Raw genomic sequence first — 25506 nt, 5'->3', positions numbered from 1 at the left:
AAGGCTGAGGATGGCAGCGTGGGAGGGATCTGTGCGCATGATGGGGCTGGAGGAAGCCGCAGGTATATATAAAACTTTCACTATGCTGCGTCTCTGGTTTCCTTTAAATGATACCAGAGCTGAAAAAAAAAATGCAAATGGGTGGAGCGGACATGAATTAGGTGATGTCCTGTGCTAAGCCACTGCGGACGATTTCTTTAAAAAGTAGGGGGACAGAGTAGAACAGGGGGGAGCGGTGGGCATGAGGACACGTGACCTCACACAAACGAACGTACATCAGGCAGACATCATACAAAACACACACACACCAATCCGGCAGGCAGACATCCATCCGGCAGGCAGACATCCATCAGGCAGACATCACACACACATGCCATACATATACACACTAGCTGCATTCATACAAACACAGCACCTCTCACACAGCAACACTGCTTATCTGGTGTCATAAGCTTCAGCTTCTCCACGTGCAGTGCGTCTCTCACTCCTTCTCCCGGGCGGGCGGCATACTCATTTTCATGGGGGAGGAGAGCTGGACATTCCTTTGAACACTGATCTGTATCAGTGTTTATGTCAGCTTTGCAGGGGGGGGGGGGGGGGGGGGGGGAGGCAGGGGGCTGCGTGCATCTAGCAGGAGGGAGGACGGGCTGTAGCCTTTTCTCATTTGCCGTATTTATTTAGCAGGAATGACCTGGTGACTCCCCCTCTGCCTTTGTGGTACAGTCCACAATAAAAAGAAACCACAAGCAGATACATTGCCGGGGAAATAGATCTCCGTGTGCGCTCCAGCCGTGGCCGCGTCATCACAGGACACGCATCACCACCCAGCTCCTGCACTCATGTCGGCAAGCCTCCCGCAATCAGAAACTAGCTTTGGGAGCTTGCCTTCGTTACAAAGGGAGACACAGAGCAGGACAATGCCGGAGCAGTGGCGGGGATGCGGAAATACAGCAAAAACCGGTATTTTCCAAAAGTGATTACCGTGATTACCGTGCTTAGTAAAACCGTGGTATACCGTAATACCGGTAAATCGCGGCAACCCTAATCCCAATGAACTTAAGCCGCGGACCAATCAACTTTCAGACTGATCTGCTAGCGACCAATAGGAGAAAAGAGGGCACGCGCTGTTATGACTCATACGCCGCCGACCTGTCAGCACAGCCGTAGCCCATCCAGCGACCAATCAGAAGAAAGAGGGCAAAAGAAGACGGACGTCCGTACTGGGATGGCTCAAAGGACGCCATCCAACCAGCATAGTCTCATCTTCACCAGCGACCAATAGGCGCTGTATCATAAGCGTCCTCTGACGCAACAAAAAGGCCATAAAACGCCAACCAAACTGCTATGCGCCGGCACGGCGGTCACAGTAAAGGACGCAGTACATACAGGAATCCGCCGGCAACCAGGCGGATTCCGTATAGAGCATAAAAATAAAAGAACAGCCCACAGGTACAATGCCCAATGGGATTTCAGAGCCTAGCAACGTAGTTATCCATCATAGGCAGTCAGCAGTGCATGTGTCTTCACATCAAATAGGCAGAAGATATAAATAACACATATCATCCCTCACTGCTGTCCACAATAAGCGGTCCACCACAGTTAAGGAGATATTACATGGCAAAACCCTGCAAATTAGAAAAATGAAACTGTAAAATAATAAAAAATATAGAAAAAATGTATATCAGACTGGAAGTAATCCACAGTGCACTTTTTGGTAAATATCCCCCAAGGAACCCCCATAAGAACAAAGTACCCCTCAAATGCAAAACGATAAATCATAATCAATATTAAGGCCCCCATTACCTAACACCCACAGTTTTTTTATCCAGAAATTTTCCCGTCTAGATAGTTCCTTATCACGATCCCTACCCGCTCCCCACCCCACCGGGACCCCATCAATTACTTGTACTCTCAACTGTGAGACCCCATGGCCCGCCTCCACAAAATGTCTGGCCACTACCTGGGTGATGTCTTTATTTCTAATTGCTGTCTTATGGGAGGATAGTCTCACTTTGAGAGCCTTCGTGGTCTTGCCAACATAGGCAAGACCACAGGGGCACTTCAAAAGATATACGACAAAGGTGGAGTTGCAATCAAAATGTTCCCTTATCTTAAATGGGGTACCCTTGGACGGGTGTCTAAAAACGTCACCCTTACTAATAAAACTACACAAGTGACAACTCAGGCAAGGGTATGTACCCTTTCTGCCTTCTCTTAGTTTATGTGTGTTAGTTCTGGTATGGACTAATTTGTCCCGTATCGTAGGGGCCCTTTTAAAGGAAAGGAGAGGTGGGTATCTAAATTCTGGGACCCTGGGGAAGGCCTCCCTTAGCAGATGCCAATGTTTACATACTACCTTGCCTATTTGTGGGCTACAAGTATTAAAAGTTGAAACGAATGGCAAACGAGGAGAATTATCTCTAATCTGTCTACCCTTTTCTCTTGCTTCAAGGGTCCATGATGGATATCCCCTTTGCCTAAATTTATGCTTCATTCTATCAAGTTGACTTTTTTGACTCGGTCCCTCGGGAACAATGTTCATAACTCTTTTAAGCTGGCTATTGGGGATCGAATTTCTTATCTGGGCTGGATGGAAGCTAGAAAAGTGTAAAACTGAATTTCTGTCAGTATCCTTGACATACAGGTCAGTGCTTAATGTAGCACCATCTCTGTAGACCATAGTATCCAAAAAGGATACCCTCCACTGATCAGCATGTGCCGTGAGTCTAATATTAGGACAACCAGCAGAGAGGGAACGTAGAAAGTCATCAAGGGTCTAACGAGGCCCCGCCCACAAACAAAAAACATCATCAATGTACCTCCACCAGCACTTTGCGTGCTGGCGGAAAAGCACATTGGTATATACCAAAGATTCCTCAAATAAACCCATAAAAAGATTTGCGTAGGCCGGAGCCACGTTTGACCCCATCGCCGTTCCCCTCTGCTGGATGTAGAAACTGTCCTCAAATCTAAAATAATTATACTCCAAGACTATTCTCAATAATGCAATCAAAAAGGCTCGCTGATCTTGTGAAAGGTCCAACTGTGTCATTAAGTACCAATCGATCGCCTCTACACCCCCATCGTGTGGGATGGAGGTGTAGAGGCTCTCGACATCCATTGTCACCAGCAGAACATCCTCCCCCACCAGATCTAGACCCCTCAATTTCTGTAGAAACGAGGTGGTATCCTTGATATAGGAATCCAGCTGGATCACAAGGGGCTGTAAAATCCTGTCTAGGAACTGTGCTAGTGGGACAAACACTGAATCCACGCCGGACACAATTGGACGGCCCGGCGGGAATTCTAGATTCTTATGTATCTTGGGCAATGTATAAAAGGTCGGAGTTACAGGGTGTTCTTTAATCAAACATTTGGCAAGTTTCTCATCAATAATATCCTTAAAGAGAGCATGTTCTATCAATGCTTTTATTTTGTTTTGAACATCACCAATGGGGTCCCTGTCAATCCTTCTATACACCTCTACTTGTGTCAATTGTCCCAAGATTTCCTTTCTGTAGTAATCCGCATCTAAAACAACTACAGCCCCGCCTTTATCAGCGGGGCGGATAACAATGTCCTTTCTAGACTCCAAATCCCTCAGTGCTTTCAGCTCCCCCTTAGTAAGATTGAAGGTTACTTTCTCCTGTGCAGAATTAAGTTCTATTCTTTTAATCTCTTCATTAACCTTAGTGACAAACAAATCCACCAGTGCATCGGCCGAAGGGGTAAAGGTACTCTTTAAACGGAGTCCGCTAGCAGATAGAGTGAGCTTCCCTTCATCACATTGGTTCTCTGTCACTTGTAAAGGTAAAGCACTAAAAAATGCCTTCAATCTAAATGTTCCTATAGAACCTAAAAAGTTCCTGTTCCAACAGAAAGAAGTCGGGTCGATTTGTGGGGCTAAAGCCTAGTCCATAATTAAGTAAATTCCTCTCTGAGATTGTTAAATCATGGCCTGAGATATTGACAACTAGGTCCTGGGCTGAATGTCTTTCCTCTGACGTAGAGTCATTGAGTTGGTTTGACCCTGCTGACCTCTTTTTATGGTACCTCTGTTGTTGGCGCCGGTACCTTTCCCCAACTCTGCGTTTCCTCCTCCTCCCGGAGATGAATCCCTCGACCCCGGCAAAAAATCAGTATCAGAGAAGTTAGGTAGCGAGTTTCCAGAATCCGGTTTACCACCCCTCGGTACCCGAGGTCTAGGTCTTGGCCGTCTGGAGTTGGCCGGAATCATCCTTTGCCATGTATAAACATACCCTGTTTGGTAGTCAGATATATCTCGGTTATATTTGGATCTCTTGATCTCCTCCATTGATGTTCTGAAGTTATCCATTTTTTTCTCTAAACAATCACAATACGATCTGTATTCCTTCTCAGGGACCAAAGTCCTCAACTTGCTAGAAATGTCTATAATTTTCACCTCCAAGGCAGGTAGTTCATGATGTATAGTATTGATCATATGGAGCATTACATCGAAAGAAGCTTTATTGAAAATACGTTCCCAAATTGCACAGAAATTCTTATTTTTTGGAAACAATTGGGGGGCTACCTGTGCCCGTATGGATCTTGGAATCCTTCTGTTACGACAGTACTCAGTAAGGGTCCGTGCATGCAGATCCAGCTCTATTTTCTGCTTCTTAAGAAACTCCAATTCTCTTTTTAAGGGTTTTGCATCCGGTTTTTGTAAATCTTGGGACAATTGACACAAGTAGAGGTGTATAGAAGGATTGACAGGGACCCCATTGGTGATGTTCAAAACAAAATAAAAGCATTGATAGAACATGCTCTCTAAGGATATTATTGATGAGAAACTTGCCAAATTTTTGATTAAAGAACACCCTGTAACTCCGACCTTTTATACATTGCCCAAGATACATAAGAATCTAGAATCCCCGCCGGGCCGTCCAATTGTGTCCGGCGTGGATTCAGTGTTTGTCCCACTAGCACAGTTCCTAGACAGGATTTTACAGCCCCTTGTGATCCAGCTGGATTCCTATATCAAGGATACCACCTCGTTTCTACAGAAATTGAGGGGTCTAGATCTGGTGGGGGAGGATGTTCTGCTGGTGACAATGGATGTCGAGAGCCTCTACACCTCCATCCCACACGATGGGGGTGTAGAGGCGATCGATTGGTACTTAATGACACAGTTGGACCTTTCACAAGATCAGCGAGCCTTTTTGATTGCATTATTGAGAATAGTCTTGGAGTATAATTATTTTAGATTTGAGGACAGTTTCTATATCCAGCAGAGGGGAACGGCGATGGGGTCGAACGTGGCTCCGGCCTACGCAAATCTTTTTATGGGTTTATTTGAGGAATCTTTGGTATATACCAATGTGCTTTTCCGCCAGCACGCAAAGTGCTGGTGGAGGTACATTGATGACGTTTTTTGTTTGTGGGCGGGGCCTCGTTCGACCCTTGATGACTTTCTACGTTCCCTCTCTGCTGGATGTCCTAATATTAGACTCACGGCACATGCTGATCAGTGGAGGGTATCCTTTTTGGATACTATGGTCTACAGAGATGGTGCTACATTAAGCACTGACCTGTATGTCAAGGATACTGACAGAAATTCAGTTTTACACTTTTCTAGCTTCCATCCAGCCCAGATAAGAAATTCGATCCCCAATAGCCAGCTTAAAAGAGTTATGAACATTGTTCCCGAGGGACCGAGTCAAAAAAGTCAACTTGATAGAATGAAGCATAAATTTAGGCAAAGGGGATATCCATCATGGACCCTTGAAGCAAGAGAAAAGGGTAGACAGATTAGAGATAATTCTCCTCGTTTGCCATTCGTTTCAACTTTTAATACTTGTAGCCCACAAACAGGCAAGGTAGTACGTAAACATTGGCATCTGCTAAGGGAGGCCTTCCCCAGGGTCCCAGAATTTAGATACCCACCTCTCCTTTCCTTTAAAAGGGCCCCTACGATACGGGACAAATTAGTCCATACCAGAACTAACACACATAAACTAAGAGAAGGCAGAAAGGGTACATACCCTTGCCTGAGTTGTCACTTGTGTAGTTTTATTAGTAAGGGTGACGTTTTTAGACACCCGTCCAAGGGTACCCTATTTAAGATAAGGGAACATTTTGATTGCAACTCCACCTTTGTCGTATATCTTCTGAAGTGCCCCTGTGGTCTTGCCTATGTTGGCAAGACCACGAAGGCTCTCAAAGTGAGACTATCCTCCCATAAGACAGCAATTAGAAATAAAGACATCACCCAGGTAGTGGCCAGACATTTTGTGGAGGCGGGCCATGGGGTCTCACAGTTGAGTACAAGTAATTGATGGGGTCCCGGTGGGGTGGGGAGCGGGTAGGGATCGTGATAACGAACTATCCAGACGGGAAAATTTCTGGATAAAAAAAAAACCTGTGGGTGTTAGGTAATGGGGGCCTTAATATTGATTATGATTTATCGTTTTGCATTTGAGGGGTACTTTGCTCTTATGGGGGTTCCTTGGGGGATATTTACCAAAAAGTGCACTGTGGATTACTTCCAGTCTGATATACATTTTTTCTATATTCTTTTTTATTATTTTACAGTTTCATTTTTCTAATTTGCAGGGTTTTGCCATGTAATATCTCCTTAACTGTGGTGGACCGCTTATTGTGGACAGCAGTGAGGGATATGTGTTATTTATATCTTCTGCCTATTTGATGTGAAGACACATGCACTGCTGACTGCCTATGATGGATAACTACGTTGCTAGGCTCTGAAATCCCATTGGGCATTGTACCTGTGGGCTGTTCTTTTATTTTTATGCTCTATACGGAATCCGCCTGGTTGCCGGCGGATTCCTGTATGTACTGCGTCCTTTACTGTGACCGCCGTGCCGGCGCATAGCAGTTTGGTTGGCGTTTTATGGCCTTTTTGTTGCGTCAGAGGACGCTTATGATACAGCGCCTATTGGTCGCTGGTGAAGATGAGACTATGCTGGTTGGATGGCGTCCTTTGAGCCATCCCAGTACGGACGTCCGTCTTCTTTTGCCCTCTTTCTTCTGATTGGTCGCTGGATGGGCTACGGCTGTGCTGACAGGTCGGCGGCGTATGAGTCATAACAGCGCGTGCCCTCTTTTCTCATATTGGTCGCTAGCAGATCAGTCTGAAAGTTGATTGGTCGGCGGCTTAAGTTCATTGGGATAGCACCGTTTTTTGTTTCTTATTTTATTCTTTACGTTTTGTGTGATGGCAAGAGTGCGGTGTCTCTATATCAATGTAGGTGAGATACATGGCAATTTATACTTATCTAATATTTACTGTTTTAACTTTGCAGATATCTTCGGTAGAGTATACAGCGATGGGAGGGACTAAGCTTATTTTGCAAGTTCCCCATCAGGTCCTCCTATGGGATGGCGCTATCTGATTGGTGGTTTTGAAACACTGCACTTTGATTGGTGGGCATTGGATATATATTCTGTGGGAATGGATTTTTTAATGTATTGCAGTTTCTTGACAACTTGATAAAGGGCTGAGAGCCCGAAACAGCGGTCTGTCGTTTGACTGCTTTTATCCATGTGATTAATAAAAGAGCTTACTTATATGCGGATGGTGCCTGCTCGAGTGGATTTCTGCAAATTTCAGCCCCAGTGGTGTGGAGAGCTGTGAGCTGAGGCACGTCATTGATTCCTCTAGTGGATGGGTGCTACTCTACTACCAGAAATTGTTCCCTTAATCTTCTATTTAAAATAATTTTTCAGCACTTTGTAAATGAAAAAGTACCAAAAATAGGTTAAAAAGTACTATCAAAACTATTTTATGAATCAAGAAGTTTGAAAATATCACTCAGGAGAAAAAAAACTTAATTGCATAGGGGTCAAGGTCTTACATCTGTTCTAGATATCCGGTTTCAGTAAAATATCTTGTGCCCATTAGGAACACAAAGGGGATTGGTTGGACTGCATTCGCGGACAGGTTGGGCAAGATGTCAAATGAGGCAGAATACAGTTAAGGAGAGCACCTGGCAGATGGGGTTGGGATTAGGTCAGGCAAGGCCAAATAACGATAGAGGGTTAGGCACCTCCACGACAGCATGGATCCAAACAGAAAATATTTATGGGATTGAAAGAACATTTTTTTTATGGAAGCGCTGTATGCTTTCAACACAAATACCTCATTCTGGAATTTTCCATACATGGCATACATTTATTGATCAATTCCAAATTAGTACTGTATATCTTACACACGTATGATTTTATTTGTAATCCAAAATATAGAAGATGCGGAACTCTTGCAAGTCTTAGCTTTGTATTTGTACAATGTAACTAAACCAGGGGTCAGTAACCGTTTTGGCTGACACGTCTTCAGCTTCTCTTGGGTTTCAGCAACATCAGCAATTTCCCAGAGAGCAAGACAGCAGAAATACCAACTAACAGCTTCTAGAATTAGCTAACCGACTTGGGGGATGATTCACTTTGTAGGACGAGATCCCTGCACTTTGGCCCAATAGGCTGCCTGTCGAGTGACAGGCAGTCTATTGGGCCAATCAAAGTGCGGGGATCTCGTTCTACAAAGTCATTGGACCTGACAGGGTGCAGAGTGGGACAATTGGAGCAGCTGATCATTTTGGGGTAGCGCGAGTAAGTTAGTGGTGCATGCTACAGCAGTAGTGTGCACGTCTTCGAAAATGTTACTTTTGCTGCCACACTGAGCTGCACTGCTTAAGCAGTGTAGCTTAGTGAATCAACCCCTACTGAGTTGTCTATGAGCCAGATGTACCCATCAAAAGAGCCACATCTGGCACCGAGCCATAGGTTCCCTATGCCTACACTAAACCCACTAGGTTTTGTTTATGCTAATGTTTTAGAAAGATATTCACTGGTAGTAATGGACAATTTCCGATGGCATTCTGCATTTTGACAAGTGTCTTTCTGAATTCCACTGGAATTGTTTTTTTTCTACTTTTGTTAAAGTTTGTTGATTTTGTTTTTTTTTAAAAAGTTGTTTTTTGTGGATCCACTATATTTTTCAGATATACGATATGTTATGCGTAATCTGCAATTCCGAATGCCAATGGCAGTACACTTCCAAACTCTCTGATAGGAATTTTCAGGCCAATCACAAATCTCAGAAAGCAGATTTCTGATCGGAAATTGGAATTCCGCGGCATTCAGAAGCTCCCTAGTCCAAAGTTGAATTCTAAAAACAGCAAATGGCAAACATCCTTTTGACAAGCCTGCACTGACCTGTGTGGACAATCTTTACAGATCTTCTGGTCAGAGTAGATACCTTGGAAAGTATTCTTAAACAGCTGGTCGCGTCCCATTTTCTGCAAGTTGAGAGAGAAAAATGGTAAAGGGATAACAGACAGAAATTGATGTCAATCATACATTGTCTTTACAATGTAGCGAGATAATTTTTTTATTTATTGTATTTATAAAGCGGCAACATATTACGCAGCGCTGTATTTTATTACTTGTATTTGTATATCACTTAAAGTGAATCCGAGGTGAACTTTTAAAACTCATTGCATAATTGTGTTACTTTTCTATTGTTTATAGGGCATTCCTCAAGTCAAATACTTTGTTTTAATACTCTAATTCTCTATAAACTAAATAAACCACGCACACAAGTTTTTAGAGAGCCTTGGCACTAGCAAGGGCTCATGGGAGCTCAGTCTGGGCAGGAGGAGGAGGAGGTGTGACTAGCCATTGATTTCAGAGGCAGAGGGGAGGAGGGAGGGATTAGGTTTTTTTCACAGGCTGAGTGCTGATGGTGCAGATAAGCCTGCCTCTGTGTAATGTTTACAAACAACATGGCTGCTGTCATTGTATCAGAGGAAGAAATAATTTTCTATTAAAGCTGTTTGCAGCTAGATTTGCTGGGTAAACTATCTAAACTTTAGATAAGATATATAGACAAGTTAGTTGTTATAGTTTGTTTTTCATCTGGGATTCGCTTTAAGGCACACTGGATGGATCAAAAAATGATTAGTGTAAAAACAGATCAGTGAAACAAAGTCAGTTTTATGACCCTCCGTTCCGTCAGCGCGGCGTGAATGCGACGGGTCAGTCGATCCAAATGGGCCAAACAGATCTGTTCCAACAGAGCAATATGAACGAATCCTATTGATTAACATAGGATCCATTCACATCTGTTAGGATCTGTTCTGTTGCGGTCCGCTTTTTAGCGCCAATGTTAACTGGGCCTTCCTCTCAATGACTGTAATCATCTTACAATGTCCCCTAATACTGGCATGCAGCAGAGCCAAAAAACTGAATAAGCTGAGCTTCCAGCAGTGCAGAGTGCATGCAGAAAATGCAAATTCTTGCGTTTGAACCCATTGTATAGGTTTTAGATGGGGGTACTTGGAACTACACACTTACATGCTGTGCATGCCCTCAAAATAGTGCCAAGAGATTTTACACAAAATTCAGGACTTCATAGATGACCAATACACACATAATCTTGTCCCCAATATCGCATGGCTGTAGCAGCTTAGTGGGGATGCAGGCCTGTGTCTCACTACCCAAACAGCTGGACACAGGCTCTCTTTAAAGGTGCTCAGTAATGGTTCAATCCCCTGAACAATTGAGCGTATGGTCGAATGGATCATGTGCCATAATGGTGATGATCAACAACAAACAATCGTTCTACTGATTGTTGCGAATTTAATAACAATTCTTTTAGTCTGATAGGATTGCTTATCATTTTTTCCTCTGTTTGTTGGCTCAAACTATAATTTCCAATCGTTCACAACAATCGAATTGTATGGTCAACCATCTGGAAAACTGGATCTTTAATGGGCACCTTAAAGGGAACCAGAGAGGAACGTGATATAAAAAAAGAAGAAGCTTTTATACATACCTGGGGCATCTTCCAGCCCCATAAGCCTGGATCGCTCCCACGCCGCCATCCTCCGCTTCCTGGATCGGCGGTACCGGGTCCCGTCACTTCCGGCGGACGCGGCCAATAGTCTGCATCACAGGGGCTCCCTTCATACCCGTACGCATGCGGCTGCGCAGTAGGCAGCCTCACGCGTACGTACATGGAGGGAGCTCAGTGTGATGCGGACTATTGGCCACGTCAGCCGGCCGACTGGCGGCCATGACGGGACCCGGTACCGGCGGATCCAGGCAGCAGAGGACGGCGGCGTGGGAGCGATCCGTGCGTATGGGGCTGGAGGAAGCCCCAGGTATGTATAAAATCTTTTTTCTGGGACCTCTGGTTCCCTTTAAAGCTGCAATTTCAGATTTCCTGCTAAACAAAAAAAAACTACCTACATTGTCATGTCAATTTCTGAGCCAAGTTCAGTCAATGACTTAGAATAATTATGCAGCCACTAATATCCCAACACCTGATTTGTATAGAAACTCCAGGTAGCAAAAGCCAATGGCATTAAAGCATAACTGCATTAATAAAAATACATAAAAGGTATATTACTCATCAAGGCTAGTAGGAAGGGCAGGGAAGGATATGTAGGGAGTGTAAACTTTAAAAGTGGATATCCAGGAATTCATAAAAATATATATGTACAGTTATCCGCAAACCTCCGTAATGCGCAACCATGAAAACTTTTAGGACGGGAGATTTTCTAATGATACTCTCCTTGCATATGGTTCAGAGGATGAAGAATCATCTCACCTTCAGGTATTCGTCCATCTGGTCAATGAGACTAGTGAAAAACTCGTAGGCGTCCTGCTGCTCTCGTACATACAACTCCTTATTCCACATCTTGAAGATCTATATATGGTGCAGGACACTTGTGTTACACATGGTCACTGGTCAAATATTGTCCTATGATAATGCTGGAACAGAACTCCACCCAGAAGAAAGTAGTTTCAGTTGTCTTTGTAATATGCACCTCTGGCAGACCACTTCCTTTCTACACAATTAAAGGTCTACCTATACTAAAGGTCTCTAACCGTCTCCTCTCCACTCCTATCGCTAACCTTCCCCTCGTCTATCCTAGCAGAATATGACTGGGCTGAGACCATTATCTGCCTCCTTGTTTCATCAGCCTGACCTAGATACTGGGACAGAGGCCAGGGTATCAAGAGTGGATTTGACCTAGGACAGCTTTTCTCAAATGGGGTTCTTTTTCTATTTTTTTTGCTCAATGATGGACATAGACACGTGTGTACATGTGTGTGTACGTGTGTGAGTGTGTACGTGTGTGTCAAATGACACCAATGATGTATGGGGGCACGGATACTAATTATAAATGCGGGTGGAAAGGGCCCACTGACACCATAGATATTTGTGTGTGTGTGGATCTATGGACCAGTGACACCAACGATTATCTATGTGGGGTGATGCTGCATCTTATCTGCATCTTATATGGGGGATAATTGCACTGCACACAGGAGTGATGACTGCATTTAATATGAGGGATAATTGCTACATTTTATATAAGAGATACTGCACTCCATATGGGGGAGATGGCTGCATTTCATATGGGGGATTATCACTCCTTTTTATATGTGGGGTGATTGCACTCCATATGGGGGTGATGGCTGCATTTCATATGGGGGATTATCACTCCTTTTAATATGTGGGGTCATTGCACTGCATATGGGGGAGATGGCTGTCATTTATATGGAGAATAATTGCAGCATTTTAAATTTGGGGTAATTTGTAGCACTGCGGGGTGACTTTTGCCATTCCTATGTGGGGTTATTGCTGCACTGTGGAGTAATTGTTGCCATTCTTATGTGGAGTGATTACTGCACTGTGGGGACATTGCTGGACTTTATATCTATAGCGATTGCTGCACTGTGGGGTAATTGTTGCAGTTCTTATATATGGCAGTTGCTTCACTGTGGCAAAACACTTGCCTTTTTATGTGGGGTGATTGCAGAACTGTGGGGTGACTGCTGCTCGTTAGATGGAGTAATTTTTGCATTTCATATGTGGGGGTGATTGCTGCTCATGTAATAGGTCAATGGTAAAATTGTTAACCAAGAGGTGTATAACAGTAAGTAGAAGACAAAACTCAAAAGTGGTGCAGGTGTTCCCAGCAACCCAAAACATTTTGTAGGAGTTCCTAGACTATAAAAAGGTTGAGAAAGGCTGACCTAGGGTGTGGCATATAAGCACTAACTGGTTGCATAAAGTGTCAATTGGGCCTCGTTCAGATTATCAAATGCAGATAGCTGTGCACTATACTGCAAGGTAAGATGCATTTCGCTATTTGCATAGCAAATGATCAAGGTAGCATGGGTTGTGATAACTGCACAACATGCACTACGTAACTGGCATAAGTAAGGGTAAAATTGGAGTGTGCTGCCTATTTAGTGAATAGGCCATTTTGTCTCAAGACATCCTAAGTACGATAGATGTAGTACCCCCAATACATTTGATCAGTTAGGAGATGACTACCTTCCAGAAATTCTCAGGCACGTAGTATTGCAGTTTGCTCTCCATTAGATGGCCAAAGAGAGACTGGATCTGATAGAAGACGCTCTCATCTGGATTATCGGTTTCATCTTCCATGGACAGCAATGTCTGAAGATCACAAGGAATCCCCATGAGTTCAGGGTAAAATAATTAAACCACAAAAATAAACAAACAAGGGTGGAGGATGATATCTTTACTAAAAAATAAATATCCCTCATCGGAATGTCATTACACAACAGAAGAATTACCACATTTGGGGGTGGTGTGTGTGTGTGTGTGTGTGTGTGTGTGTGTGTGTGTGTGTGTGTGTGTGTGTGTGTGTGTGTGTGTGTGTGTGTGTGTGTGTGTGTGTGTGTGTGTGTGTGTGTGTGTGTGGTGTGGGGGGGGGGGGGGGGGGGGGGGGGGGGGTCGCACTAGGTGTTCTGCAAGATCATTTTCCAGAGTGGAGAGTAGCAAACCAACAGACATGAAGAGTAGAAGCCTGCTTTCCCATGGATCCATTTACACAGTCTGTTTAAACCAGATAGGGGAACATATGTTGCAATTTCACAACAGGCATTTCCAGCTGTGGATGATCATGAGATGCAAATCATTTCTCCTTACATACAAATTTCATATAAATGCTATACAGCTTGGACTTGGACCAATTAAAAGTGACAGGAAGTTATTTATTGGTCAAATTTCAGGCAGGGGGCACACTAGGCAGAAACGCTAGTGTTGTGGAAAACGCATGCATGTAATGTTATTCAATGGGCCGCATAAAAAAAGCATGTGTAAGCTTTTTGACATTTGTGTTTTTAAAAAGGCTGGTTTTGTTGCATATTTTTTAAAAAAACACACGTAATGAAAGTCAATGGTGACACAATGTAATGCGTTTTGTATGCGTTTAAAAAAACAAAACAAACCATGTTTTCTGATGCATTTCCGCATTCTGTTAACTTTCTAGTGATATGCATAAAACGCATACAAGACGCATGCGTTTTGTATATGCGAACCGCAAACGCATTAAAACGCATGCAAAATGCAAAAAAAGGCATGTGCGGGAACAAAAAGTGCGAAAGCATAGAAAACCTAATACAAACGCACAAACGAATATGCATAAAAACGGGACGTTTCCCGCACTGCTAAGTGTGCACCTAGCCTCAAGCATCATATCATTTACATGGAATTTGAATGCAAGGAGAAATGATTTGCATCTCAATGATCATCCCTATTCCCATCCTGCACAACACTTGTCAGGTAGCTGATGCATACATGCAAATGGACTGTCGTAAAAATATTAGGTACTTGTTTCTAACCGCTTTTTTTCTTCTCTTTTTAAGAAAAATCTACTCTACACCCTTTAGCACACAATGGGCTAATTCGGAAAACTTTTTCACCGGTTTTTCTGTTTTCACCTCATCTATGTTACATTTTTAAGCTCCAAACAAGCAAAAATATAATTAAAGTGAACCTCCAGACTACTCAGCAGCACTGAAAAGGCTTGGTGTTTCTTTAAAAGTTTCACAGCAGCAGAACTTTGTTTTTCTTACATAAGCCTTATTTTTAGCTGCACATAAGCAAAGCTCCGCCCCATCAAAGAAAACTGCCCGGGCTTTTTTCCCTGATGCTGTGCAAAGCATGATGGAATTTTCTATGTTATTCACGTTGCCTAGCAACTGAGAGTGGTGATCAGCACACAGGACAGTTGGAACTGCGTCTGATGCACCGTCACCTCCTTTCAACCAAAAAGATGGCTGCCCTCATGAAATCAAACATTTGCCTGTTCTTTTAAAACAGGGTTGGTAAGTGATTATATTACCTATCTATTTTAATTGACATAACTAATGTAACTTAATGACAGTCTGTTTGTTTAGGCTGCAGTTCCTCTTTAAGGTAAGATAAGTAATATTGAAATGAAGTTAATAAGGAACAACTTACTTTGAGTGATTATTTTGCTTGCAAATGCTGAAAGGTTATTTCTAATAATTAGGTGACAAATAAGTAATTTATGAGAAGTTTTGTGAATAAAGCCTTCTTTTCAAGTCTGAAATTAGCTGGAGACAAAATATTTGTGTTTTGCACACTCTACAACAGATTAACCACTTAATGGCATGCTGACTTATAAAAACTTCCTGCTAGAGACTCTTAATGGCTCCAGGACGTTTTTATAAGTCAGACAGTGCTGTTGCCGCTGTACGCGTGCATGTGTGCGCGTGTGCGCTCCCGCACGTGCATTCCCGTGCACGTGAAAATAGTGAGAGAAAAAAACCACCAAAGAAAATATACACCTTTATTTCCAAATGATATATGGTCATCATACTTTGTACAAGGGACAAAATTAAAACCTTGTGATAACCAGGACAAATAGGTAGATAAAATGTGTGGGTTTTATGTACAGTAGCAGTGTTTATATTAAAACTATAGTGGATGAAATTGGAGAAAGTGTATTTTTTCATTTTTTCCTTGTATTTCCCTTTAAAATGCATAGAAAAAAAAGTAAATACTGAAAACAAATATCAACCCCAAAAAGCCCAATTGGTGGTGAAAAAAAAACCAAGATACAGATCATTTCGTTGTGATTAGTAGTGATTAAGCTATTGAAAAATCGCTCTTGTCCGTTAGGCCCCGTTTACACTTAATTAGTTGCTCTCAGTTATAACTGAAATGTCAACTGATTTTCAAAGTAAGTCCAATGTTTTCCTATGGCACCTTTCACACTTAATGCGTTTTAACTGAAATATTTTTCACAATGCACTGCTATGGAGAAGAAAAAAAACCGTGTACCAACTGATTAAGTGTAAACGGGGCCTTAGGGTAAAAACCACCTTGGGGTGAAGTGGTTAAAGGCTTCACTTCTTCAGTTTTAGCAGAGTGTCTCGTCTCACAGGAATGTGCCACAAAGAATGAATTTACACTGAATCCCCCATGACATCACCAGACAGAGACAGAACTCATTTCATACCTCATGGGGGAAAGTATATCCAATGGCTTTTGTCTCACATTTTTAATAATTTGAACAGTGTGAGGCAGAGATGCAAGAACACCTCTCTCTAAGGCAGGGCCTCATATGTGCTGTCAAGGGGGATCCAAAGAAAATGATTTACCATTTGCTGCCTTCTAGGTTTCTGAGATCATCCGTTCCACCAGTTCCATATAGAGGTACACTGCATATGTGCTGATGCAATAAGGGGGTATGCATCAATGCCCACACTTCTGTTGAGGGAGGTATGTGTGGTGCAGGTTTCAGCCTAATCAGCATTACTTTATATTCTTGGACTTCAACTTTAAATTTTACGATTTTTGCAATAGTGGTCTTCAAAGTACATGTAAACATATACCAATAATGGAGTACATTTCTTCCAGAGTAACATCAGACAAATTACTTTTCTCCTAGGTTGCTGTCACTTACAGCAGGTAGTAGAAATCTGACATTACCGACAGGTTTTAGACCAACTCATCACCTCATGGTGGACTCCCAATGTTTTCTTTATTTGCAAAAGCACTTCGTAAATGGTAGTTGCTCCGTCCAACTGCCCCCCAAAAAAGTGTAGTGAGCAGGGAGGCTGGCCAGCATCTTTGTACAAATCCTATTCAGGGAGTGTCTTTATAAAGAATAATAGCCTTGCTGAGAATCCCCCATGAAGAGATGGACTAACCCAAAACCTGTCGGTAATGTCAGATTTGTACTACCTACTGTAAGTGACAGCAACATAGGAGAAAAGTAATTTTTGGCTCATTTTACAATGGAAGAAATGTACTTATTTGTGTTTACATTTATTTTGAATTTTAACTTTTTCGTGATAGTGGTTCTTACACTTTGAACATGCAATATGGCCCAATCCCAAAAAGTAGTGGTCAGTATATTGATAAGATACCAGCTCCCAGCAATCAAACATTGCTTTTGACAGTATAAAACCCTGCTTCCTGGTTTTGCTGGAGCCCCGTTATGTGATAGTGCTGCAGTGATGTTTACCTACTCCACCGGCCAATGGACGAATGATGTGCAACCTAGCTTTCTCTCATATATGCCGCTACCTGTCACTACATGTAAACATGATGGCTCTCACTGTTTGTGGAGCCATTACGGCAGCCAGTAAAAACAGTTCCTCCAGTGGACAAACAGAAAGCAATAAAAATCTAGCAGGAATTGTAATCTTACCCTACAGGCTATAGAACAACTCTATTTAAAGAACAAAAACAAATGAAAGGTTGATGGTAATACACATATAAATATGTACAAAATAGTCAAAAGTCAAGAATACTTTAAAGTGAATCTGAAGTGAGTTTAAACATAAAAACCAGATACTCCCCTAAGGAGAGGGAAGGCTCTGGGACCTATAGAGACTTCCCATTCCCCCGCAGGCTCCTCCGTTTGAATCTCCCAGCGCGTGAGACCTTGGCAGTCTTTGGAAGCAGTCAAGCTTCTAAAGAGGAGTGGCTCTGTACTGTGCATGAGTGAGTGCGCGAGAAGGCGCTCACTAGTGAGCAATATGGAGCAGCCAGTCTTCGGAAGCCCGAGTGCTTCCAAAGACTGCCAAAGTCTCCCCAGCCCGGAAGAGAGCAGTCGTGGACTGATAATAGAGGGGACTGCAGGGGAACTCGAACATCGGAAGAATGGGAAGGTGCTATAGGACTCAGAGCCTTCCCTCTGCTTAGGTGAGTATCTGCTTTTTGTTTTGTTTGTTTTTTATGCGTAAAGGTAAACAGAGGCGCCGAAAGTATAAAAATAGATAAAAAGTTAAAAATGTTTTGGTTGCGGTGGTGGACCAGTTAACCACAAACAGACAACAAGGCTGTTGACATTCAAAAAATGTATACACAATTTATTCATTCAAAAGCTCCCAGTAAATAGTCGCAACGCGTTTCACGGGCAGAGCCCGCTTCCTCAGGTAATAAGGGACTGGAGCAACAACACAGCGTGAAGTCTAGATGATGCTTGGCACCTCTGCCATCTAGACTTCACGCTGTGTTGTTGCTCCAGTCCCTTGGACAGAAATCCACCCTTGGTGGAAGGGTGTTCTACCCTACAATTTCCTCTATCCACAGAGAGCGACGTTTTACTCCTGAGTGGGGACAGGCTTGTTCTCCCCACCTGCCTTGTACAGTGGTTGCTTCAGAGGCAACCCTGGTTTGTGAGTATATTACTTACTTTTCATTACCTCTCATCCCCTACTAATACGTACTACACTATATTGGGCTCTCGATCTTCTATCTTTTCATGTTTGTTTTTTAAACTCACTTCAGTCCTTCTTTAAATAAACCCAAGACTAGGGGAGAATATGTCCTATTTTACTTACCTGGGGCTTCTTCCAATCCCCCCCCCCCCTTCCCCCCGGTACCCTAGGTTTCCTCCCGGTCCACTCCCCAAAAAAAAAAAATCGCCAGTAGCTGGCAAATGGTCCAATCTGTGACCTTCTGTGAGGAGATAATAAAAGTGACATGGCTGACTACATTTAAAAGCAGTATTCCACCCTTGGTGGAAGCAACAAAGTTTTAGTGTGCCCTTATAATAGAATAAAGATGGCCTGCTCCATCACCTTCTGACACTGTATGCTTCTCAACCCGGAAGCATGTCCACCTGGCCTATCTTCTGGCATCAGGGCAGGAAAAGCATGGGTGTGTACTTCCTGCCCAACTGGAGGCAGCCCAGAGTGACAGCAGGGACTGGAGGCAGCCCAGAGTGACAGCAGGGACTGGAGGCAGCCCAGAGTGACAGCAGGGACTGGAGGCAGCCCAGAGTGACAGCAGGGACTGGAGGCAGCCCAGAGTGACAGCAGGGACTGGAGGCAGCCCAGAGTGACAGCAGGGACTGGAGGCAGCCCAGAGTGACAGCAGGGACTGGAGGCAGCCCAGAGTGACAGCAGGGGCTGGAGGCAGCCCAGAGTGACAGCAGGGACTGGAGGCAGCCCAGAGTGACAGCAGGGACTGGAGGCAGCCCAGAGTGACAACAGGGACTGGAGGCAGCCCAGAGTGACAACAGGGACTGGAGGCAGCCCAGAGTGACAACAGGGACTGGAGGCAGCCCAGAGTGACAACAGGGACTGGAGGCAGCCCAGAGTGACAACAGGGACTGGAGGCAGCCCAGAGTGACAACAGGGACTGCTCCACTCTTTCTCCCTTCAGAGTCATGATTGGGCGATAAGCGTGGGTTAAATCTCACAAGATCCCCGATTCCAGCGTGGCGTCTCCATGGCCATAGGGCGTCACGTGACACACCGTCAGGGCGTTTCGACATATTACATGGAGGAATGTGGCCCGGGCCACGTAAAGTTTACACAGGTCTGATCTAACCAGTCAAAACTTAAAGAAATAAGGCCAGAATGTTCACTAGAATGGTTGATACCACTATAAAACTCAAATACTTTGGTTAGATAATGAGAGCACTAGATTGTTTGGAGAAATACTTGACGCTTGGAAAAATTGAGGGCAAAAGAAGAAGATGCAGAGGTTAAGATGGACACACAGCATATGTGAAGCTATGAACATGCCTATGCAACAGCTGAAGGAGGCAGCGATTGACAGACATCTGGCGTGCAGAAGTTCATGTGGTCAGGAAGAGTTTGAGTCAACTAAATTAATGAGTTAATGAGGAGGAGATGGGGGTGGTGTCAGCTGAGTCTGAAGTTACAGAAGGAATCACAGAGCAAAAATGTAAATATATATATATATATATATATATATATATATACACACACACACACACACACACACACACACACACACACACACACACACACACACACACACACACACATATATATACACACACACACACACACATACACACACCCTACTCTCCGGACAACGTACAAGCACCAAATTCCCCATCTGTATAAATCTCAGCGTGTAGAACACAAATCACCATCAATATGGACTGTAAGTGATTACCAGACCTCAGGAAGCCCAGGCTGCATATAGAGCTGCTGAAAGACGGCGTTCATGTAACAGGTGGCTCCTCCATTCTTCAGTCCAACAAAGCCAGAATTCGACCTGCTGTCCACAGGTGGCAGATACTGCAAATATAAACCAGGGCCATCAATACCATAATGATAAACCAAGACTATGTCATAAAGATAAACCAAGACCATCAATGTCAAAGATAAACAAAGACTATAATCATGTAAAGATAAACCAAGACATTGATTCTTCAAAGACCAGAAATGAGTCAAGAGAAACAAACAAATTATATTCGCTTGTGTTCTTAAAGGGACTCCGAGCAGTGCAGAAACTATGGAAAGATGCACATCATTTTAAAGCTCTCTTTCTCCTCTTTCCAATGATATATAAACTGCCGCCCTACGCCTTTTAGTTTTCGCTATTTTCGCGATTGAAATTGCAGCGGCCGCGATTTCGATCGCGAAAATAGAGAAAACTAAAAGGTGTAGGGCAACGATTTAGGTGTCGCCAGAAAGAGGAGAAAGAGAGCTTTAAAATGATATCCATCTTTCCATAGTTATATTGTATTACACAGGGCGACTTTTTGTCAAAGTCAGCAGCTGCATTCAGCAGAATGGAGCTGCTGACACTGGGGAAAGTGTCGTCCTGTGTAATACAATATAACTATGGCTTGATGGATATCATTTTAAAGCTCTCTTTCTCCTCTTTCTGGCGACACCTAAATCGTTGCCCTACACCTTTTAGTTTTCTCTATTTTCGCGATCGAAATCGCGGCCGCGGCAATTTCAATCGCGAAAATAGCGAAAACTAAAAGGCGTAGGGCGGCGGTTTATATATCATTGGAAAGAGGAGAAAGAGAGCTTTAAAATGATGTGCATCTTTCCATAGTTTCTGCACTGCTCGGAGTCCCTTTAAAGAGGAACTGTAACCAAGAATTGAACTTCATCCCAATCAGTAGCCGATCCCCCTTTACCCATGAGAAATCTTTACCTATTCTTTAATAGAGCATCCAGGGGGGGCTGATATTGAGGTAAAACCCCTCCCACAGTGTGATGACAGGACCATGGTCCTGACGTTTGCTATCTGTGAACCTCGTTGCATTGTGGGAAATAACTGCTTTTCTTAATCTCTATTCTATGTTTTAACTTCTTACTTTGCAACTTAGATTTATTTTTTCCCCCTTTTTGCAGAAGTGCTCAATGCACCTGCAACGCTCACTCCCCATATGGTAATAACTATGTGTATAATTCATAAGGATACTCCTGCACCTCTCTGATTCTTGGTGACAGTAGATAACATTACAGATTATTTAATTACAAAAAGGCAGTTTTTATAAATGTCAAGTGTATGCACAAAACCTGTAAAGGAAGTCTCTGCCTCAGCTGATTACTGCATTGAAGAAGCCATTGCTTCCCCCTGACTTAGATTGGGGAGCAGGGACCAAACTGGAAATGTGTTATTTTCTAAAACAAAAACTAAAAAACTATGACATGATTACTTTCTGTAAAGACCTCAAAACACATGGCCAAATCTGTGTACCCTGCATCTCCATTGGCTGCCCTTTGTGCACCTATCACATGCTGTTCGGCATTTTAGGTTTAGATGTGGCTTTCAACTTGTTGAGTCATGTGATACAGTCAAAGTGGATCCTAGATAAAAAAAAAAACTAACTTGTCTATACATCTTACCTGAAGTTTAGATAGTTAACACAACAAATCTAGCTGCAAACAGCTTCAACAGTATATGATTACTTATTCCTGTGATACGAGAGCAGCCATATTCTGCTTATTGGCAAGCTGCTCTGCATCTCCTCCCCACAGCCTGTGAAAACTCTACTTCCCTCTCTTCCCCCTCGCCTCTGAAATCTCTACCTGGTAATGCCGCCTCCTCACCAGACTGAGCTCCCATGAGCACTTGCTACATGGGACTCAGAATGCCTAGGCCCTGGTGGAGCTGTGGGAGAGGCTTCTTTAGTTTATAGGGAATTACGGCCGGTTTCCACTACAAAGTGATGCGAATGCGGCTACCTAGCCGCATCGCTTCCACCGCCGGCCGCATCACTTCCGCATCTCCCGATGGGGACGTGGCTGCGGGCGGATGCGGACGTGCGAGCATGCTGCAGATTCTCGGATCGCACTCCACCACTCCGCACAACAAGCACGCAGTAGGTACTCTTCTATTGCTGTGCATGTGCTTCAGGACACCTGCGGTGCGATGCGGCTATGTAGCCGCATCACACTGCTCCTAGTGGAAATGGGCCCTTAGGGTATTAGAACAAAACAAAAAAGTATTTGGCTTGAGGAAAGCCCTATAAACTATATGTAAGAGGTACAATTATGCAATGAGTAAAAGTTTATCTCGGATACACTTTAATCAATACCAGTTGCCGGTACACTTTTTGGTCCCTGAGGAAGCGGAAAGCCAGTAAAATGGCTGTAAGGCCGCTGTGTTTGTACCCCCATCTTCTGGTATGCCTCGTACTCTGCAGCTACAATAAAACCTTAATTGCATGGATTGGAAGCCTCGCCTGTTATCTACTTGCTATATTGACTGGACTTCTTAGCAAGAGTGCATCCTGAGGTGTAGTCGGCGTGTTTGCTGCTGGCTCTTGTGTCTAGTGCCGACCTCATCTCTACACAGCTACACTTTAAAATGTATTGTGCGAATCATCAATCAGAACACTCACATCAAACTCCTTGGTGAGTGCAGGATCCAGCTGATGGTGCATGCATAGCAGCTCCTTAGTAATGAGCTGGAGGTTTGCCAGGGAACTCTCTGCCAGCATCACCAGGACCTCATACGCTGCCAGCCGACTGTTCACAGAACTACACCTAAAGTACAAAATAGGTCAACAGGATGACTGTCAGTTCACACAGGAAGTGTACAGAAAGTATACAGGAAGCGTACAGGCAAAGTGCACTTTTATAAAACAGAAAGTAAAAACACAGCATCACTACCACATGCGAAATAAGTGACTATCTTTCAAGCAATAAATGTAGTGTAAACACTGGCAAGCTATATTGATATCGGGGCTGTGTGTACAGGTCATGGCTACTGGCGGCAGCATTGAAGCCAGGTCACGCATACGTCCACATGCCAGTAAACGTCGGCCGGGGTGCTCATTGCTTATAGTGGACCTGAACTCACTCTCTGCTCTAACCGATAAGAAACAGCATAGGAACCTTTAAAGAAAAATGTTTGTTACAGCTGATACAAATCCTGCAATAAAATTTGAAGTGTTTCTACTTCCTGCTTTTATGGAAGCAGACATATGGATGACATCCTGTGCTTTCAAATTAGCCTCCCTGCCATGGCAGTCAGTTGGCAAAGCTGAGGGATCAAATTACAACTTGTAATGCATCACAGATTAGGGGGAATTATACAGGTTAAACTCTATAAATAAATATAGGGTGTATTCCTCTGTTTTCATTCTGTCCTGTGCAAGAGTTCAGGTCCACATACTGCCCATTCAAGTGAATGGACAGCCGCTGATACATTTGCTTACCGTCAGTCCCACAAACACTGTTGTCTCATTTTATCCTGATTGGCTAAACGTGGGGAGCTTCTATATCCTCTGCAGGGATCAAAAGTTTAAGCATTTGCCAAACGCCAAATTTGCAGAAAAGCATTTGACAGAGACGCCATGTGGCTGGTCCAGACGTCTGTCTGAAGCAGCCCTTCATGTCACTTACTCCCTTCTCCATGGAGCATCAGTATAAACAGGTTAACAACACTGGCTGTAAGCAGTAAGCACAGCAGCAGGTCACCAGATGATTTCAGAACAATGCCACGTTATAGAGAGTAAATCTCATTACTGACTCCCTTCATCTTAAAGTGAGAGCAGAGGAATTAAAAATAAAATACATTTAAATAGATCAGGGGACAGTTGCTACAGGGTTTTTATTGTTGGCTTTGTACCCATTGAGGAGATCTTCTCACATTTCCGGCCTCAAGGGCAGATGTCATGTAATCAAACACAAATACTCAAAAATTCAGCGGCCGCCATCGGGAGTAGGGAATAAATCTCCCAGTGTAGACACCTGTGAAACATTGTCTCCCAAGAGGGACATACAAAGCAGTAAAAGCCTGTAAAAAGGTCTTTAAACTTCCCCATGCCATACACAAAGCTTTCATTTAAAATTGACTGTATTTCCATGAACAGGTGTTTCCCTAGATATGCAGAACTGTAGAGTAAGGTTTTAGATCTGAAATTTTAGTGGACTTTAAGGTTGCTCTTATGGAGTAGCTACTCAGAATAGAAATTGAAAGTAGCCAGCATTGCCCAAGGAAGATGAGGGTTAACTGGACAATGTGCTCCCTTCAGGTCCCACGTCGCGTCCACTGACACTCCCATGCTTTCTCCTTCCAGTTTGAAGAAGGAAGCATGGGAATGACGTGAAACGCGACTGAAGCGTCTTGTCTAACCTAACAGCGGCATCATTAGTAAGTTAACAACCCCCCACTCCTACGGGCAGCGCTAGCTAATTTAAATTTCGATTTTGAGTAGCTATGAGTACATAGCTACTCTGTAAGAGCAACCCTAGTGGACACACAAATGGGACAAGACAGCAGGTTACACAAGCCTTGCACAGTAAGGTGGATAACTGATATGTAATACCACTATAGGGGGAATGTGGTCATACTTGGGGTGGAAGTCTTGCTGGCTCAGCGCTCCTGCTGGTGTGTGACTGCTCAGGATGATCCTGGAGGCTCGAAACAGGAAGTCATCTAAGAGTTGTTTAATCAGAGAGGGACCTGCATAACGAGAACACAGCAAGAGATGAAACCCATGGAGACAGGGGGCGCATGATATATGGATTGAGCAGATCATATGGGTGGGAACTCACCAAGCTGCTCCTTCTCAGCACCGCACAGTGAAAGCAGAGTCTTTATAATCCGTAGGTGGCCGGCTAGCCAGACGTTGTCCGCCTCGCTGGTCTCACATTCCGCCGTGCGGTTGGGCTCAAAATTATCCAGCCACATGATCTCATCCTCTAGCATGGTCGCTGGGCTGATACTCAGCTGCTCCATCTCTGTTGCTGTGCAGGGATAGATGAAGGACAAGGCAACATTTACATGCATTGCTACATAAAGAGCTGTAACTGTAATCCAGAGTGCACACAAAGGACTTTTGCTATATAAGATGCATGCATCACCCCCCCCCCCTCCCCCCACTAGTTGGCAAATTCCTTTTATTTTAAATGAAAGTTGAATATTGTGGTCATCTGACCACAGCCCAGTGCTTCTTCCTTCCCAGCATTTGATCGCTTTGCCCTAGG

The 25506-nt window shown here is 43.7% G+C and overlaps 1 protein-coding gene across 3 annotated transcripts in view; it reads right to left on the bottom strand.

Moving 5' to 3' along the window:
* Positions 1-25506, bottom strand: part of USP24 (ubiquitin specific peptidase 24) — a 273414-nt gene that overhangs the window by 33572 nt on the left and 214336 nt on the right. For all 3 annotated transcript variants that reach the window (XM_068239422.1, XM_068239420.1, XM_068239421.1), the window contains exons 39-45: positions 25075-25266; positions 24871-24982; positions 22914-23058; positions 20224-20343; positions 13331-13456; positions 11594-11692; positions 9196-9278 (exon numbers count right to left, since the gene is read on the bottom strand). In XM_068239422.1, the coding sequence (XP_068095523.1) occupies positions 9196-9278; positions 11594-11692; positions 13331-13456; positions 20224-20343; positions 22914-23058; positions 24871-24982; positions 25075-25266 (877 nt within the window). The remainder of the gene's footprint in view (positions 1-9195; positions 9279-11593; positions 11693-13330; positions 13457-20223; positions 20344-22913; positions 23059-24870; positions 24983-25074; positions 25267-25506) is intronic.

This window comes from Hyperolius riggenbachi, chromosome 6 (assembly GCF_040937935.1).
Source record: "Hyperolius riggenbachi isolate aHypRig1 chromosome 6, aHypRig1.pri, whole genome shotgun sequence".
NCBI classification, from domain to species: Eukaryota; Metazoa; Chordata; class Amphibia; order Anura; family Hyperoliidae; genus Hyperolius; species Hyperolius riggenbachi.
The sequence above is the reverse complement of the archived record's forward strand: the minus strand, read 5'-3'. Positions and strand labels throughout refer to the sequence as shown.